We start from the raw sequence: 15,786 nt of genomic DNA, 5'->3' as shown, positions 1-15,786 counted from the left end.
GTTTCATTGCCACTCTCTTTAGGAAGGGAAGGGGCAGTGCCTGTGCCAGAGGCCGCTGTCTTTTGGTCACATGTGAGGCCTCTGATCCAATGCAGCTGCTTGCTGGGTTGCTGCAAATGCCTGAGCACAATCAGAGACTGCAGACATCTGGCACAGCTCTGCCAACACCAAGGGTCATTTCCCTCCAGCCTGCCCCCCAGCCAGGGCTGAGGAGTGGGCATGCAGGCACCCAGAACAGGGCTCTCAGATGGAGGGGGTTGTGACAAGAAGTGAGAAGTCCCAGCTTTCCTGATCGGCCATCGAACGCCATCACTGGAAGTGCCATATAGTCCTTCACTGGCGAGTCCTTCAGGCTCAACCCAGACTACCCTGTGCTGGCACCCTGGGGAGGTCAGGGTGCCAGCTTGGCCCCTGGTTGCACGCAGGCTCCTGTGGCCTTGTGTGGCTGCATGCTGCATGCCGGGTGCTCGGCTCTGTGAGCAGCTGTGGGCACAGTGCTCAGGTCAGGCGTGGGCTGCGGCTCTGCGTGTTTTTCTTCGGCTTTCGTGAAAACCAAGGAATTTATCACGTGGCCCACTTCACAGTCAGGGCAGCTGAGGCTCCGGGCAGGCAGGCTGCTCAGGGAACCCATGCAGCTCGGCACCGTCTCGGCACTCTCCTCTGCAGGTGCTGGGAGCAGGGTGCGCAGGGGAGCGAGCAGAGCTGAGTCTCAACTGGGAAGAGCAGAGTCCGGACGCAAGGCCGAGGAGGCCCCTGAGACACCGTGTGGGCAGCAAGCGGGCGCTCTGGCGTTCTGGCACAGGAGGATGTGACACTGTGAGGTCCAACATCTACCTGGGGCCTGGTGGGAAGCAGGGTGGAACCACAGCTGGGTACGGGAGGGGAGGAAGGGGATGGAGGGGCACTTCTGCTAGAGCTTAATTTATAAGGAGCCAAGAATTCAAGACGCACAGGCACAGGGAAGGCAGAGAACAGAGCTGCCCTGGTTAGGGGCCTTAGCACATCTTGGGTACACTGTCTGAGTGGCCGTGTACAGAGCTGACCAGGCCACTGCTAACCACGTCACTCGTGGGTGTCATGGAAGGAGAGAGACATGGGACTGGGGCACGTGGGGAGGCTCAAGCAGGCTGTGGTCCCCACAGCCCTTCCTGTGAGCACTGAAGAGCACCAGCCCTGCTTCCAAGAGGCCCTGCGGTGCCTTAGTCCCAGTGACCAGGCTGTGCCCAGAGAGGAGGGGAGGCTGGCTCAGTCTCCTGCGCTGGGTAGTTTTCCCTGCCCTTCCGTCCACTCGGCACCGGCCTCCTGGGAGCAGCACAGCAGCTGCAGAGGCTCCGCCCGCTTGGCAGGTCTGGTCCCTGGGCCCAGATCCAGCCACTCTCCTCCGCCTGAAACCCTGCAGCTGTGCCGAAATAACCTGGCGTGATCACCACCCACCAGAGGAAGCATCTCACAGAGAGGAGCCACACCGAGCAGGATGGTGGAGTCTGGTGCGTGGGCCACATGCTCCTCCTGCTCAGTCAAGATCAGCTGCACTTCCAAGAAAGGGCCGGCACTGAGGTTTATGCTGCGTCTAATTACACAGAGAGGGTCATTCATTAGGAGTCCTATGAGTGGCAAGCTCTTTTGGACAAGAAAGCTGAGGGAAAAGGCAGAGTATGAGGAATCAGCTAAATCAGAGAGCCAGCTCTGCCCTCAATGAGCTGTGTGACTTGCAGCTAGTCACTCAACCTCTCTGAGCTTCAATATTCTCATTTGCATAAGGAGAGTTTGGAGTACAGTCTCTGAGTTGCCTTCCATATTAGTGACTGCTTTTCACCAAAGAATTCCTATTTCCTCCACTGACCTAGAACAGTTTACACTGCAAACACAATTAACCCCTAACTCCCATCCTGTTGCAAGCAAGGACTGATGGGAGGGGAAATTCCCCAGTGCTCCAAGAGGACTGCATGGCGTCACCAGCCTGTGCACCATCCTCCACCCCTGGTGACAGCTCTGCCCCACCTGGCTGATCCAGGCAAGTTCTTTCCTTGTGGGTGGAAAGAACGGCAGTGTCCCTCGCCCGGCTTCTGTCTGCAGCAGCCCTGACAAGGACAGCAACTGTACTCCTGGGCACCGTCTCTGCACAGCGTCATCGGTCTCCCCAGCCCACCTCACAGGCTGTGGCTCCCACTCCCACGGGACACGCGGCGACAGCTCCTGCAACCCTGTGAGGCCTTCCCGGCCGCTGCCCAGAGGGCTGCATTCTGTCCATGAAAAGCTGACACCAGGCAACGCCCCAGAACCCCGGGGGGAGCTCGGAGGGGGCTGCTGGCCTGGCCCCCACCTGCCCACCCTCCTGCTCCTGCCCCTGCCGTGGTGCTCCTTCTGCAAAAGACATGGGAGCTGCTGCACCTTTACCTCCGTGTTCATGGCCCAGCTTGGGCCCACTGGGCAGGACCCACATGCTGCCCTTTTGCTACCCTCAAAGGCCCCCAAGACCTTGGATGTGACATGCTCAAGGAGGGAAGGGGAGAAAGGGGCGGGCAGCAGGAAGTGAAGGGAGGCGGAAGCTGACGGCCCAGCAGCAGCAGCTGAGCGGAGGCCCGCCACTGGTGATGGTTTACCACAGGCAAAGGGCCCGGTGGGTGCAGCTAGTGCTAGAGCCCTACTCCCTACCCAGCAGGCAGCAGGCTCTGGGCACAGTCCAGCACCACAACCAGGAAAGGCAAACACCACCTCTCAGCTGGGAGCTGCTCTCCTAGGAGAGCCAGGCATTCTTCTGGCTGGGCTGCCTACAGTCAGCCCTCCTCTTCCCGGAGGCCTCCACTGGCCCCTGGCTGGCCCAGCCCACATGACGTCCTGGGAGGCCCTGGCTGCCTCTGCAGTGGCCCAGCACTACTGACCACAGCTGGGCGTGGCAAGCTCACTTTTGCAGTTCCCTGTACTGTCCCCTCTCCTGCTCCTAGACGCGAGCCATGGCGGCAGGGCCTTCTGGCCCACTGTTGAACACACAAGCTCAATCCCACCCTGACAGACGCAGCTGCCCAGAGATGGGGCCAGAGGGAAGAGCCAGTCGGGCGGCCAGGGACCTGTGACACTATGATGAGGTGTGATTCTATACCTTGGCACAAGAGAGCACTGGTCTAACTCCATCGCCACCCTCTCTGCCCTCCCGCCTCTGCCCACTGCAGTACATGTGTGCTCTAGCCTGAGGCTGCTGGAGGGGGTCGTGGGACAACCTCACAGGCCTGAGAGCTGGGGATTTTACTCTTGAAGGAACCTTAGCAATCATCCCAACCCCCTGCAAAACCTTCCATTAACATAAATAAAACTGCTTCCCACAACCGAGCTGCCCCAGCAGGGCGCTGCACCAGGCTCACCGCAGGTGGGGACGTCCTCCTCGGCTGACGATGTCTGCTCGTCGGTGGATGGCTTCTTCTTGCCCAAACCAATGATCTTGGTAATTTTTTTCCCAGTGACTTTAGACACGGTTCCCTTGGCTTCCGCTTTGGAACTTTTCTTCCTCTTCACTGTCAACAAAAGCTTGTTTTAATTGAGGATGTTAACTTTAAAAAGTAGACATGAAGCCTAAATCACCTCGTGTCTTCTTCCCCCACTTGGGCTCATCAGGCACGCTTAAGTACCTGCTCTATGTCACCGGGGTCTAGATGCTGTGGCCAAAGCAGGACACAGAGCTGCTCTCCGGAAGCCTGCACCCTAGAGAGGGCTGAGGACACACAGCCACACGTGTGTCCAGCATAAGCAGCACGTCTGCGCACACACACAAGTGTCCACATGCACCAAGCAGTGGCAGGAACCCCAGGGCCCACAGGTCCCACAGGGCCCTGTGGGAGAGTGGCTGGTGGTGGACTTCAGGACGAGTGCTCAGTAACAAGGAAGGAGTCCTGCCGACTTCAGAGGAAAGGGCTGCCCGCAAGAGGAGCAGCTGCTGATGCGGGCTGCAGGCCTGGGGAAGCGGAGCAGAAGGAGCAGGCGAAGCGCGGGTCGCAGGGAACAGAGGGGCCCGGGTCCCCCTGGGCACCTCCTGCCCTCCTGCTCCGTTCTGCCCTGTCCAGACTCTAGACCGCCGCCTGCCTTTCAGCTGGGATGCTCTATTTCATCGGGTTAATATACAAATTCACAAACATTTTGCATAAAAAGATTTCAAGCTTCTCCTGAAACACAAATACCTGGCAAACCTGGACCCACAGGTGGGAAAGTGTCAGCAGAGCCACACAGACAGGCTCCAGCCAGCTCTGACATGGGCAGCTCTCTCTCCATACTGACCCCCACCACAGAGGGGCAACTGGCCACCAGCTGGTGACCTACCCCTGCTCAGCTCAGTCACCTACACCCCCGCTACCCTCAGGCCTTGTCCGTGACCTCTAATAGAACTGCAGGGACGGGGTCAGGCAGCAATCGGAACAGGCATGTGAGCAACAGTCCTCGGGAAGGGTGGGCTGGCCCAGTCAGTCTCCTAAGGGCACCATGCACCTGCGAGGGCAAAAGGCCTTCCCTGGAGCCACCCTCAGCACAGCCCGGCCCCTGTGCTGCACGGAGGCCAAGCACCCCGCCCAGCCCTCGGTCAGCCTCTGGGCAGCCACCCTTCAGGACCTCAGGAAAGCCAACGGCTCCTGTCTCCCCCGAAAGGAACAAGCACACAGCACGCAGGACAAGGCAGAGAGGAGCCCTCTAGGAGCCTGTGGCGATCCTTGCTGGACACGCCCCAGCTCCCTCCACCCACAGAGGCCCTCTTCCATGGGAACGGGCAGTCGTCTGCTGCTCCTCTGCCGCCCACTGTGAGGTGGTCAGGGCGGGGGGCATCACACAGGTTCCCACCTCGGGCCTGGCCCTCCCCTACTCACACCTGCCCTCAGGCCCAGTGGGACTGGCACTACTCCTCAGTCCCTCTCCAGGATGGTGACAAGCCATGTGGCTGTGCTACAGTGAGCAGAGCCACTGGGAACCCAGCCTTGTGGGCTGAGTGTGCCCCAGTCACTGGGAGCTCAGACCCCCAGGGGCGGCACGGGGAGGTGGGCCTGTAGGGAAGCATCAGGAAAGACCACCCTGATCCCGGGGTGAGATCCTGGTGGTGAGGGCACGGAAGAAGGCCCGTGTGAGGACACAAAGAGAAGGTGGCCACCTGCGACCTGGGAAGAGAGGCTGATCATTCCATGTCAGTTGGACCAAACAAAAAGGGAAAGCCACCATGGGTGGCCACCCTGCCATCTCACAGCCCTGTAGGTCACTCTGCCATGGCACGGACCCTGCAGGCACATGCTGTCTCACACACCCTGCAGGCCACCCTGGCATCTCACATGCCCTGCAGGCCACGCTGCTGTCTCACACACTCCGCAGACAATCCAGCGCCATCACCTACTCCAGCCGAGCTCCACAAAGACATGTGGCCCAGGACAGCGAAGCACCCAGAAGGCACCCACCCTGTCCCAGGCTCACAGAGCATGAGCAGGCAACTCTCCCTGGCACAGCGCTCGCTGTCCGTCTCATCAGCCTGGGGTTTTGCAGTCACTCCAATGACACCGATGGGCTCTGCTGGGAAAGAGCTTGCTGGGCTCTGACTACAAAGACCTAAGAAAATAATTAACATCTGTGGTTCCTTCAATACCTACTGCTTAACTTTTGCAAAGGCAGAAGTCAGGCCATCCTTGGAAGAAAAGCCAAAGTGTGTAGGGACATGAGAAAAAACCATCAAGAACTTCGTGAGGCCACTTAGCAAACAAAAGGCAGAATTTAGCACAATTACAAACCAGAACTCCCCACTCACTGAAGACGCACAGCGGTGAAGTGCAGGGTCCAGATAGTGTGGAGGTAGGTGGGTACAAGAGTGACCGAGACAATGGAAGCAAGGCCACTCCGTGCACTTAAACCCACAAAGCCAGGCAGCTCCCCGTCATCCCACAGAAGGGGACCTAGGCGCTCTGCTGTCAAGGCTGGTGGGAGAGGGTGGGACAGTGCCATCAGACTACGGACTCACTGAGTCCACCCTGACCCACGTGCAGATGGGGGAGGCAGAGTAGGCTGGGGATGTGCTTGCTTCCCTATGCACTGCCCTGGGACCTTTATCTTCTCTGCTCACGTCAGCTACAGTGTCAACAGAATGCTGACCCACTCACCACAAGCCACATGCACTGGCGTCTTAAACACCAGGACTCTGCCCTGAAGGAAGAGCTGGCAAGTGAGCCAGGCGCCCGATCCGACCACCGAGTCTGGTGCCACCTTCAGGGTAGATCCTCACACTCAGGCAACTATACAGAGACGTCTGCAAACCACACGCGGCCAGTGAGGGAGGCTCAGCTGGAAGCTTCCGATGCAGCCAGGAGTGGAGGGAGGGCGGGAGGGGTGTATTTGGGCCATTAATCCCCTCTGGTGACCGTTTCCTCAGTGTCTGCCACACCCACAGCACCTTGCTGGGCAAAAGAAGTGTCTGCAGCAGGCGGCTGTCTGAATCCCAAGGCCAGAAGGACATGACAAAGGGACAGGAGGGCAGGAGAAGCCGGTGTTCCCCTGCCCGTGTCATAGAGGTGCGCCATTCCATCCACGTGCCCCTCAGGTGCATCGGGGAAGAAAGAACAGACAGAGAAAGACCAGCTGAGCAGCGTCCACGGAGTGTAACAGCAGGGCAGGGGCCAAGCCCAGTGGTGGGCTGCGGTCCTGGCTGGGCCAGGAGACGGCTGGATGCAGGAGTAGGGAAAAAAGCCAGGCGACATGGTTAGACCAGCCTCAAAACAAAAAGCAAACAAAAACACAGCTAAGCTGGACCACGGAGGCTGTAGGTCATTCGACTTCAGGGAAAACTTCAGACCGCTTTCCAGGTCCTGATCATAGGCAGCACCCATGGAGGACACAGACAACACGCTCACTGAGAAGCTTCACAGAGGGGACCCAGCTGGTAAGCCGCCTTGCAAAAGCAGACCACGAAAGCTTCTGATGAGAACCTGGTGGCACCAACGTCCTGACGGCAGGGCACCAGGGTCCTCAAGCCTAGCTGCTACAGCTGTGGGCCGGCCTCTCACCAGAGAGGGCACCCTTGCTTCCAACTGACCACACAGGGCACCTGGGCAGCTGGGTCACAGGCTCTGGGAGAGCAGAGTCACCTGGATTTGTGGAGGGAGGCTTCCCTCCCGACCACAAGTCACGACCCTCACCTCCAGGCATACTCCTAGGACGTTAAAGCCAGTGAAGCAGAAAAGCTGCACAAAACACACACCTGACAAAGGACTTGCATGCAGAACAAGCACAGATCCCTCAAAGCTCAATAGGAGTGAACAACCCAATAAAAACATGGAGAAATTGCCGAGAAGACACCTCACAGAGTCACAGCAACCACCAATAACACAGGAAAACTGCTCGGCCCCCTCCAGTCACTAGGGAAACCACAGTCACACTCCACACAGAGAAGGGACCGGACAGAGCAGAAGGGACAACACTGAGACTGGTGAGACTCCTCATGGCCTGGCAACCCATACTGGGATCAGTGCCCAAGGGGCAAGAGGCACAGGTCCACCTGCCTAGCACAGCCAGAGCGGCTCTGCAGTGGGGAAGGGGAAGACCCAGCGTGCACAGCCACCCTGAGAAGACCGCCCCCTGCAGCCATCTTCACCGCCTCAGCAGGGAAGCAGATGGCAATGGGGAGGGGGACCCAGAAGGGGGTCCACCTGCAGGGCAGGAAGCAGCTCAGCAGTGCCAGGTGGCTCAAAGGTGCGCACAGGACATCTGGAGGAGCAGGAGCGTCCTGTCTTGACGGTGGTGATGGTTCCATGCCTGAGAGACGTCTGCCAACACAGAACTGCAGGCCATGGGCAGAGCTGAGCTGGGAGAGAGCGGCGTGCACACTGTTCCCAGAGGCCCTGCTCAGGAGCACCAAGAGCAGGAGCAGCCCAGTGCACTGACCGGTGGACAAATGTGCAAAATGTGGTGCTTTCCTAGGATGGAATTCACAGTCTTAGAAAGAAAGGACACCAGAAAACAGGTGGAAACATCTTTAACATCATGTTAAAGCCAAACACGCCCACGTCAGACAGCCCACCCCAGACAGCCCAGGGTCACGTGCTCCCCTCATGTGGAAGCTGGAGAGGAGAGAGGAAAGGAAAGTGGGGATCTATGAGAATGAAAGGTACCTCAGCAGAGGAGAGCAAGGGGCCAGAGGGAGGCAGAGGAACTCTGGCCAAATTACATTGTTCTAACATGTGCACATAGGGGTGCTCAACACCCGGTCCCCCATAGTGTGTGATGACGATGTGACAAAAGGAAGAAACTTCTGACACAAGCAACACTCTGGGTTGACCACAAAGACACACCCTGAGTGAAACAGCCAGTCACTACAGGACACAGCCCCAGAGCCATGGAACTCAGAGACAGACGCAGCACTGCATGTGTCAGCTCTAGGGAGGAAAGCCAGGGTTAACGGGGACAGAGTTCAGTTTGGGAAGATGGAACGGTTCTGGGGATGGACGAAGACAGCTGCCCAGCAGAGAGAATGCGCTTAATGCCATCAACTATGCACACGGATCGTCACAATGGCTGCTCTTACGGTGTATGTGTTCTACCACGGTTTATAAAACGTAAATGCAGGTGAAATAAAAACATTTTCAGAAGAATGCAACGATGGCATTTGCTGGTAAATGGATGGAAATGGAGAAAATCATGCTAATTGAAATAAACCAGACTCAGAAAGTCAAGGTCAAATGTTTCTCTCATATATGGGCGATAGAGCAAAATAAGGAAAGGAAAGCAGTTGGGGAGAAATCGGGTATTAAAGATATGGGGTGATGGATGACAGATGTGGAGAATGAGAGAGAAAGGGGCGAATCACAGACTGACTCTGACAGAACCCTGTCACGGGCGGGTAGGCTGGGTCCCTTGTTTACTTCAGGCCTGGTCTCCGGGCTCACTGAGCACCAGCAGGATGCTGTCAGCCTCTGAGGGAGTGTGGGCAGCACTGGACTCTCCATCACTCCCAGAACCTGGGGAGCCAGAGGCACAGCAGCTTCCAAATGGGTATCTCAGGTCCTCCTTTTTACCAAGGGGAATATCTCCTTTACATATACATAGAACACACCAATCAGAAATAAGGGAGCGAAAGGAGGATCAGCAAAGAGAAAAAAAGATCTTTTCAGAAAATCTTTTTAAAAAAGACTTCAGATTCTGGTCTCCTCGTCTTAAAGATAGGGAAACTGAAGTTCATGCAGGGAATACTTGCTCCTGATCATATGGCTAAGCGAAAGTAGTGCTGGGGCAGCCACTCGAGGTCCCATTCATTCCCCAAAGGTCTCAAGCAAGATGCCAGCCCCTCCTTGGTACAAATCCGTCTCAGCAATAGATCTAGCAAGGAAGCAGGCTGGCAGGAACCATCAGTTCAAAATACACTTGGGCACTATGAACAAGGGCACTGCCCAGGCTGGGGCTGGCAGGATGGGAAGGTGATCCCTGGCTGAGGTTGACCACAGGGCCCTGCTCCTGTCAGATGACCTGTGGCAGGCAGGGTGTCCGCAGCTGAAGCCCAGAGCACCACGTGGTCACTGCGTGCCCACCGCCCTTGCCTCCCCGAGTCTGCACTCGGCCACAGGTGGGGCTCACCTTGCTCTTTTCCGTTGCACGAGGCGATGCCATTCTCCACAGCACCCTCCCCATCTGAGCTGGGTCTCTCTGAAGACAGCTTCTGTAAGGACACAGAGGGTTAGGTTGCTCCTAGAGGCCACACGGCTCTGGCGACGCTGATGGGTTGTCAGAAGCCTCTGGAAGGAAGTCAGATGTGGTGGGATCCACTCAGCGCAGAGAGCCGGGGCTTCCCTCCAGCACAGACCTGCTGGTCAGGCAGCTGCAGAAGCTTCAAAATGCAAACCAACCAAGAGAACCACTCCGTGGCTCTGGTGTACTGACACATGTGCGTGCCTTGCCCTCCACTCAAATCACTTTTTCTTACAGTCATGAAAAAGTATAAGGATTACTCACTAAGCCATATTTTCTTTGCAGGAGTAAATAATCCCTCATCTATCTTTTCCCTGTCATTTGCCAATAATCGGGTAAATGTCAAGTATTTACTTGTAACAAATGTATTCAGAACAAACACAGAAAGAGAGAAATTACTATCAAAACCTCCCATGGCCGGGGGTGTGGCTCAGCAGTCAAGTGCTTGCCTGGCAAGCTTGGGGCCCTGGGTTCCATCCCCAGCACCAAAATAAAACAGTGGGGCTAGGCTCCTTGTTTACTTCAGGCCTGATCTCCTGATGTAATGAGCATAATCAGGACTCCACAGTGTGGCAGCTGGACCTTTCCATCCCTCCTCAGAACCTGTGGAGTCAGAGGAGGAATGGCTTCCAAAATGGGTGTCTCTGGTCCTCCACATTAACCCCCAGAGCCACAGAGACTGGCCAGCCAGGCACAAAGGAAACCAGCAAGAACTCTGGTAACGAAAGTAGTGGCATGCAGCAGGCTCCTCTGTGCACCCGGCCAGTGCTCCAAGTACCAGAGCCAGCACTGCCCCGCTCTCAGACCTGCAGCTGCCCAGGAACACACCACGCAGCCCAGAGGCCAAGCTAAGGAAAGGCACGTCACCAGTTCTGATGGGAGTGCACCAGGAGCTGGGAGGCACTGGCGGGAGTGAGACCCACGGCCTCGGGGAAAGTGACGGGATTAGCAGTGGGACAGACACTTAGCAGAGCTCCCTCCTATGGGCTAATAATTCAGCTCCTGGGAATCTGTGCTCGGGTAATAGGCAGAGAAGCAGCAGAGGTTTATGCAAAAGGTCTTACTACCACGTTATTTAAGCAGTCTAGAAAAAGGAAAAATGGGATAGTTGTGGGGAGAGGGGACTGCACAGCTACCTCAGTGATAAGAAGGTGGCAAAGCGTCACATCCAGCTGATGAAACTGCAGAACCCTGCTGCTTGTTATGAATGTCAAAACCTAGGAGCCGGCCAGCCAGATTCAGGCAGGTGGGAAACAAGGCGTGTGAGAAACCTGACTGCACAAGATCATCCGAAATGTAAAAGAAACACACCCAGGGAAACCTGGCGAATGCCATGGAGGGCATGAAGAGGGGCAGACTTGAGTGACTTCTTCCTGCTATTTATGTTTCTCTGAACTTTCTCAGTGTTATACAGTAAGAGTTTATAGTCAGGAATAAAGCAACAGGCTGTTCTACTAAAATACCAGGTGGTTAACTGTGTGTCAGGTTGGAAGGGGGCGTTCCTGGGTGATCCAATCAGTGAACTCGTATAAGCAGGCTGTCCCCCTGATGTGGGTGGACCTCACACATCGTGTGAAGACTGGACAGGATGAAAAGACCAGCCTCCTGCCTGAGCTAGAGGGCCTGCTGCAGCAGAGGCCGGGGGCCAGCCTGCATGTCACTCCTGGGCCTCTGCTGTGTCCAGGATGCACATCAGGACTTGCATCCGCCATAGCTGTGGGAGCCACACCCCTGAACAAACCTCTTTCCACACACACCCCTCAGTTCTGCATCTCTGGAGAACCCTAACACAAGGACAGAGAATAGGAGGATCCGCTCGTCCCCTGGCTGGGGCTTCGGCAGGCAGGCTTGGGACGCTCCTAGGACACAGCTGCAAAGGACGACTCCACGGCCAGAGCCAGGAACAGTCCCAGTGATGTGCAGACCAAGGACATCAGAGCAGGAACGCGGCACTACAGGGTGCCCCCCCGCACCTCTGGCAAGAAGACGTGCACAGGCAACAAGCTACACGCCGACTACTGCGCCCTGTACTCCTCCCAGCAAGAAAACTGGCAGAAGCAGAGGGGCGGTGAGCTCCGCCTGCCTGGGGGTTAGACCCTGGGGAAGGCAGGTTGTGAAGTGCCTGCTGCATGTCACAATAGGCAACAGCTCCGTGGCTCTGCACAAGACCCCCTAAGGTTCCACAGCTCGTCCACAGCAAGCGAGGCCCTGGAGCCTTGTCCAGAGCAGACTCGGAAGAGGACAGCAAGCAGGACTGCATCTGTTTTCCAACTGCAGCCCTGAAATTCTCAGTGTTATTAAAGCTTGCAGGCAATTTGAATGTTCCCAGTATAATAAGATACCAAATGTCTGAGGTGGCAGACACGCCAATTTCCCTGACTCAATGGTTACACACTGTCTACTAGTGTTGAAAGGTCACACAGCATGCACAGACATATACAATTAGTGTGTCTCAATAAAAAATAAAAAGACATTTTAAGAGAACCCAAACACTTGGAGTGACACCCAAATCACTCACGAGTCCCGGTTCCTGGAGAGACTCGCCCTTACCTTCTCCAGCTCTGCCTTGTGCACTGGGGCACTGGGCGGTGGAACACACTCGGGATCCGCAGGGCCACCGCAGCCACTGTAGGCTTCCCTGATCACCTGTGGAAAGCAGAGGTTCAGGACGGAGGCCAGACCAGGGGTGAACAGACCAAGGCCGACGGCGTGCAGGGAAGCTGGAGGGCCAGGAGCACCTGGCACTGAACAGACACAGGTCCGCACACGTTCGCGCCTTGGCTCACCCGGTGGGACTGTCCCAGGTCCCAGGGCAGCAGAGCAGAACAGTGCGCTAGAGTTCCTGCTCTGAGAAGGGCCCTGCACAGTGTAGACTTGGGCATGAACCAGGGTCCCCAGGCAGATGAGATGGAGTGAGCAGCTTCGAGAGCCGCAGGGAATGAAGGACGGAGCTTCCACAGGCAGGTGGGCAGCGACCTCAGCTCAGGCGGCTGCAATCAGGCTGGAGAAGAGACTGAGCAGTGCCACACAGGCCAGCAGAGAGGGCAGCCCCAAAGGAGCAGAGAGAAGGGGGCTCCAGCAAGAAGGCGAGAGCTGGGCAGACAGCCAGAGCCAGCCGACCCCAAGAGAAGACTCCCTGGGAGGGAGGCGGCGATTATGGGAGGGGCAAGGCTGGAGGAAGCCGATGCACAAAGGAAGGTTTCTCAAAGTGCTCCTTTTCCTACTAAAGGCTTCAGCCCTCTGAACAGAGTAAAATGCAGAGAGGCTCTTCACGGGGAGGGTCTGAGAACACTGCTGCCTGGCCAGGCCTACCTCCTCAGAGACACATGAGGACAGACCCTCAGGAACGAGCTGTGCAGCTATGGGGGAGATAGTTAGCTTCTCTGAGCCTCAGTTTCATCATTATGGTGTGGATATGAGGTGTCCCCCAAAAGCTCAGGTGTTAAAGTAGGAATGTTCAGAAGTGAGCTGATTATGAGCACCGTGACCTCATCAGTGAATTAATTCATGTGATGGATTGATAATTTGAATGCATTACTGGTGGTAACTGGAGGCAGGAGGGGGCATGGCTGGGGGAGGTAGGTCACTGGGTGTGGGCCCATGGGGACTACATCTTGTCCTTCCTCTCTCTCCCCCTCCCTCCCTTTCTCCCTCCCTCCCTTCTTCCTGGGTCCCAGGAGCTGAGCCGCTGTCCTCCACTATGCCCTCCACCAGGATGCTCTGTCACCTCCGGCTTGGGGAACGGAGTCCGCTGACCTGGGACAGAACCCGTGCAACTGTGAGCCCAGAGAAACTCTTCCTTTTTAAGTTGCTCTTGTCAGGTGTTTTGGTCACAGTGATGAAAATCTGACTAACACAAAGGAAGGCGTCAAGGTGACCTGTCTTGCAGGACTTCGGCTAAATAAAGAGGAAACGAGACCTTGCACGTTAGATGCCCAAGCCAGCATCTGACCCAAACTCCTTCACCACACAGACGCGCTGTGACCACGGGCACTCGCTACGGTGAGCCTCTCTGCAACTTAGGTGGAGAGTAGGAATCACCAGCCCATGTCCCCATGCTGGCACAAGGGGCCCTCATGGCCACCTGCTGGCTTCTCCATCACAACTAAGCTCATACCACGTCCAGGTGTGGCCCGTCACGGGACGTGAGATGAATAAGGAAACAAGAACCACGTGCCTGTGTAACTCACACGCTCTTGTCCCCACAAGTCAGCAGGCAAGTCTTACAGAAGCCGCCTGTTCCTCCTGGATCTACACTGCAGCAGGAGCCAAGCCAAGCTGCTTCTGGGCAGAAAGGAACGCCAGCCCCAGAGAGCTGGGCAGTGGCCGGGCACCAGCCTCCACAGATGCCCTGCAGTCACACTGGGCTGGACTTGGCCCAGAGCTGACAAGCAGGCTGTGTCCCCAGGCACTCTGCTATTCGGATGCCTCATGTGCAGAGCGCAGGGTGACTTGCGTCCACACCCGAGCTGTCTCAGGAGTGGACGGCACAGGGAAGAAGAAAGTGAGGAGGCGGCCAGAGGGCTCGCGGCATCGCTCCTCCTGGTGATTTCTGAGATTCGAGCAGGACCCGGCGGCGCTCCGCCCACAGCTTCTCCCTGCTCCTCCCTCTTCCACACTGACCACCCCACGGCGGGTCTTCGTGCCCTCCTGCCCACGTGATGGCCAAATCCTCAACTGACAAGATACATTTTTACTTGATTTAAAGACAAGGCTCTTTTTTCTAGGGAAGCAGCTCCTGAGCTTTTCCGCCAAACAAGAGCTCCTAGTTTACTCCCAGTTCTTCCACCTGCTGTGCACGCAAGGCTGGGCCACTCAATCTGAGCCTCTCTCTCCTAACCTGGAACATGCACAAGATGACACCCTGGCAGTGACAGAGAAAACAGAGTGGTTACAAGGATGTGAAGCGCCCTGCCCAGTACCTCTCCCTCACAGGTGCTAAGTGACTTCTGTGCTTTCCCAGTCACAGATCCAAATAAAGGAACCAGGTTTCAACTATGCACATAAACCTGAACCCGACAAATTCTCCTTTTGCACTAAAAAGCGGTGCCGCCAAACCAGAACCTGCAAAATCCTACAATCTCTGCAAAAGCTTTTATACCAAGAAGGTCTGTATTCTGTCTCCTCCTGGTTTTCCCATGGGGAAGAACATAGAGCATCTTCAGCAGAGTTGCTCCATTATCCCCTCCCCCACCTCTCCAGGGCCAGGGTCTCCTGGGGAGAGCACACACTTCCTCCCAGCCAAACAGAACCCATCTCTTACACTTCAGCCTCAGGCTCCCACAACTCCAGGGAGCCTGCCTGGCCTCCTGCCATGGTCTGCACTAGTGTCCCTCAAGGCCACATGCTACAGGTTGATCGCCAGGCTCCGGTGCTCCTGGGAGGGGGTAGACCTTTGGGAGGCGGGTCCTGTGGAAGTCAGGTCACTGGGGTGTGCCCTTGAAGAGGATGTTGGGACCCTTTTTGCTTCCCAGCTGCCTCACTGTGTGCCCCTGCCATGCCGTTCGGCCTCACCAGGCCCAGAGGCAAAGGCAGACCACCAGCGACAAGCACGGGCTGGAGCCTCTGCAACCCAAGCCTAGCACTTTTCTTCCCCTAAGCTGTCTGCGCAGGGATGGAAAGCCCACTACCATGCCTCCCTGTGGTCCACGTGGCGTGGCCACCCTCGCACACCCCAGAGGGCCAGGACTGCTCTTCCCGGACATGCTCCTGGGCCTGAGTCTCCTCCACACTGCGCTCCCTGACAGAGGCTGGGTCCTCTCAGCTGTGCTCCAGGGCCAGCATGTGACAGCAGCTGAAAGTCTGGTCAAGGGGAAAAATGAGGGAATGAAAAATAAACTGGATTGAGAATCTCTACGGGGAAAGGAATGAAGGAAGGAAAAGCCAAAGAAACAAGGCTGCCACCAGGCAGGTAGAGCCTGGGACACGGCCCCCTGTCCTCTGCACTGATTTCTGAAAACTTCACAGGAGAAAACACTGCTGTTTTTGACACAAAAAAAGCCACCTGCATAGCGCCCTGCCAGGCTGCCTTCCAGGGAGCTGCTCCCTGGCACAGCCAGCTCTCCCACACCAGGCTGCTGGCGGCAGAAGTGGCCCGGC

General features: G+C 56.6%; 1 protein-coding gene across 1 annotated transcript in view; it reads right to left on the bottom strand.

The window, feature by feature from the left end:
* Afap1 (actin filament associated protein 1) overlaps window positions 1-15,786 on the bottom strand; it is a 132,800-nt gene that overhangs the window by 32,057 nt on the left and 84,957 nt on the right. The window contains exons 7-9 of the mRNA XM_027937741.2: window positions 12,238-12,333; window positions 9,577-9,658; window positions 3,360-3,509 (exon numbers count right to left, since the gene is read on the bottom strand). Of these exons, the coding sequence (XP_027793542.2) occupies window positions 3,360-3,509; window positions 9,577-9,658; window positions 12,238-12,333 (328 nt within the window). The remainder of the gene's footprint in view (window positions 1-3,359; window positions 3,510-9,576; window positions 9,659-12,237; window positions 12,334-15,786) is intronic.

The sequence above is a fragment of the Marmota flaviventris genome, chromosome 7 (assembly GCF_047511675.1).
Source record: "Marmota flaviventris isolate mMarFla1 chromosome 7, mMarFla1.hap1, whole genome shotgun sequence".
Classification (NCBI taxonomy): Eukaryota; Metazoa; Chordata; class Mammalia; order Rodentia; family Sciuridae; genus Marmota; species Marmota flaviventris.
This window is presented reverse-complemented; position numbering and strand designations above follow the sequence as displayed.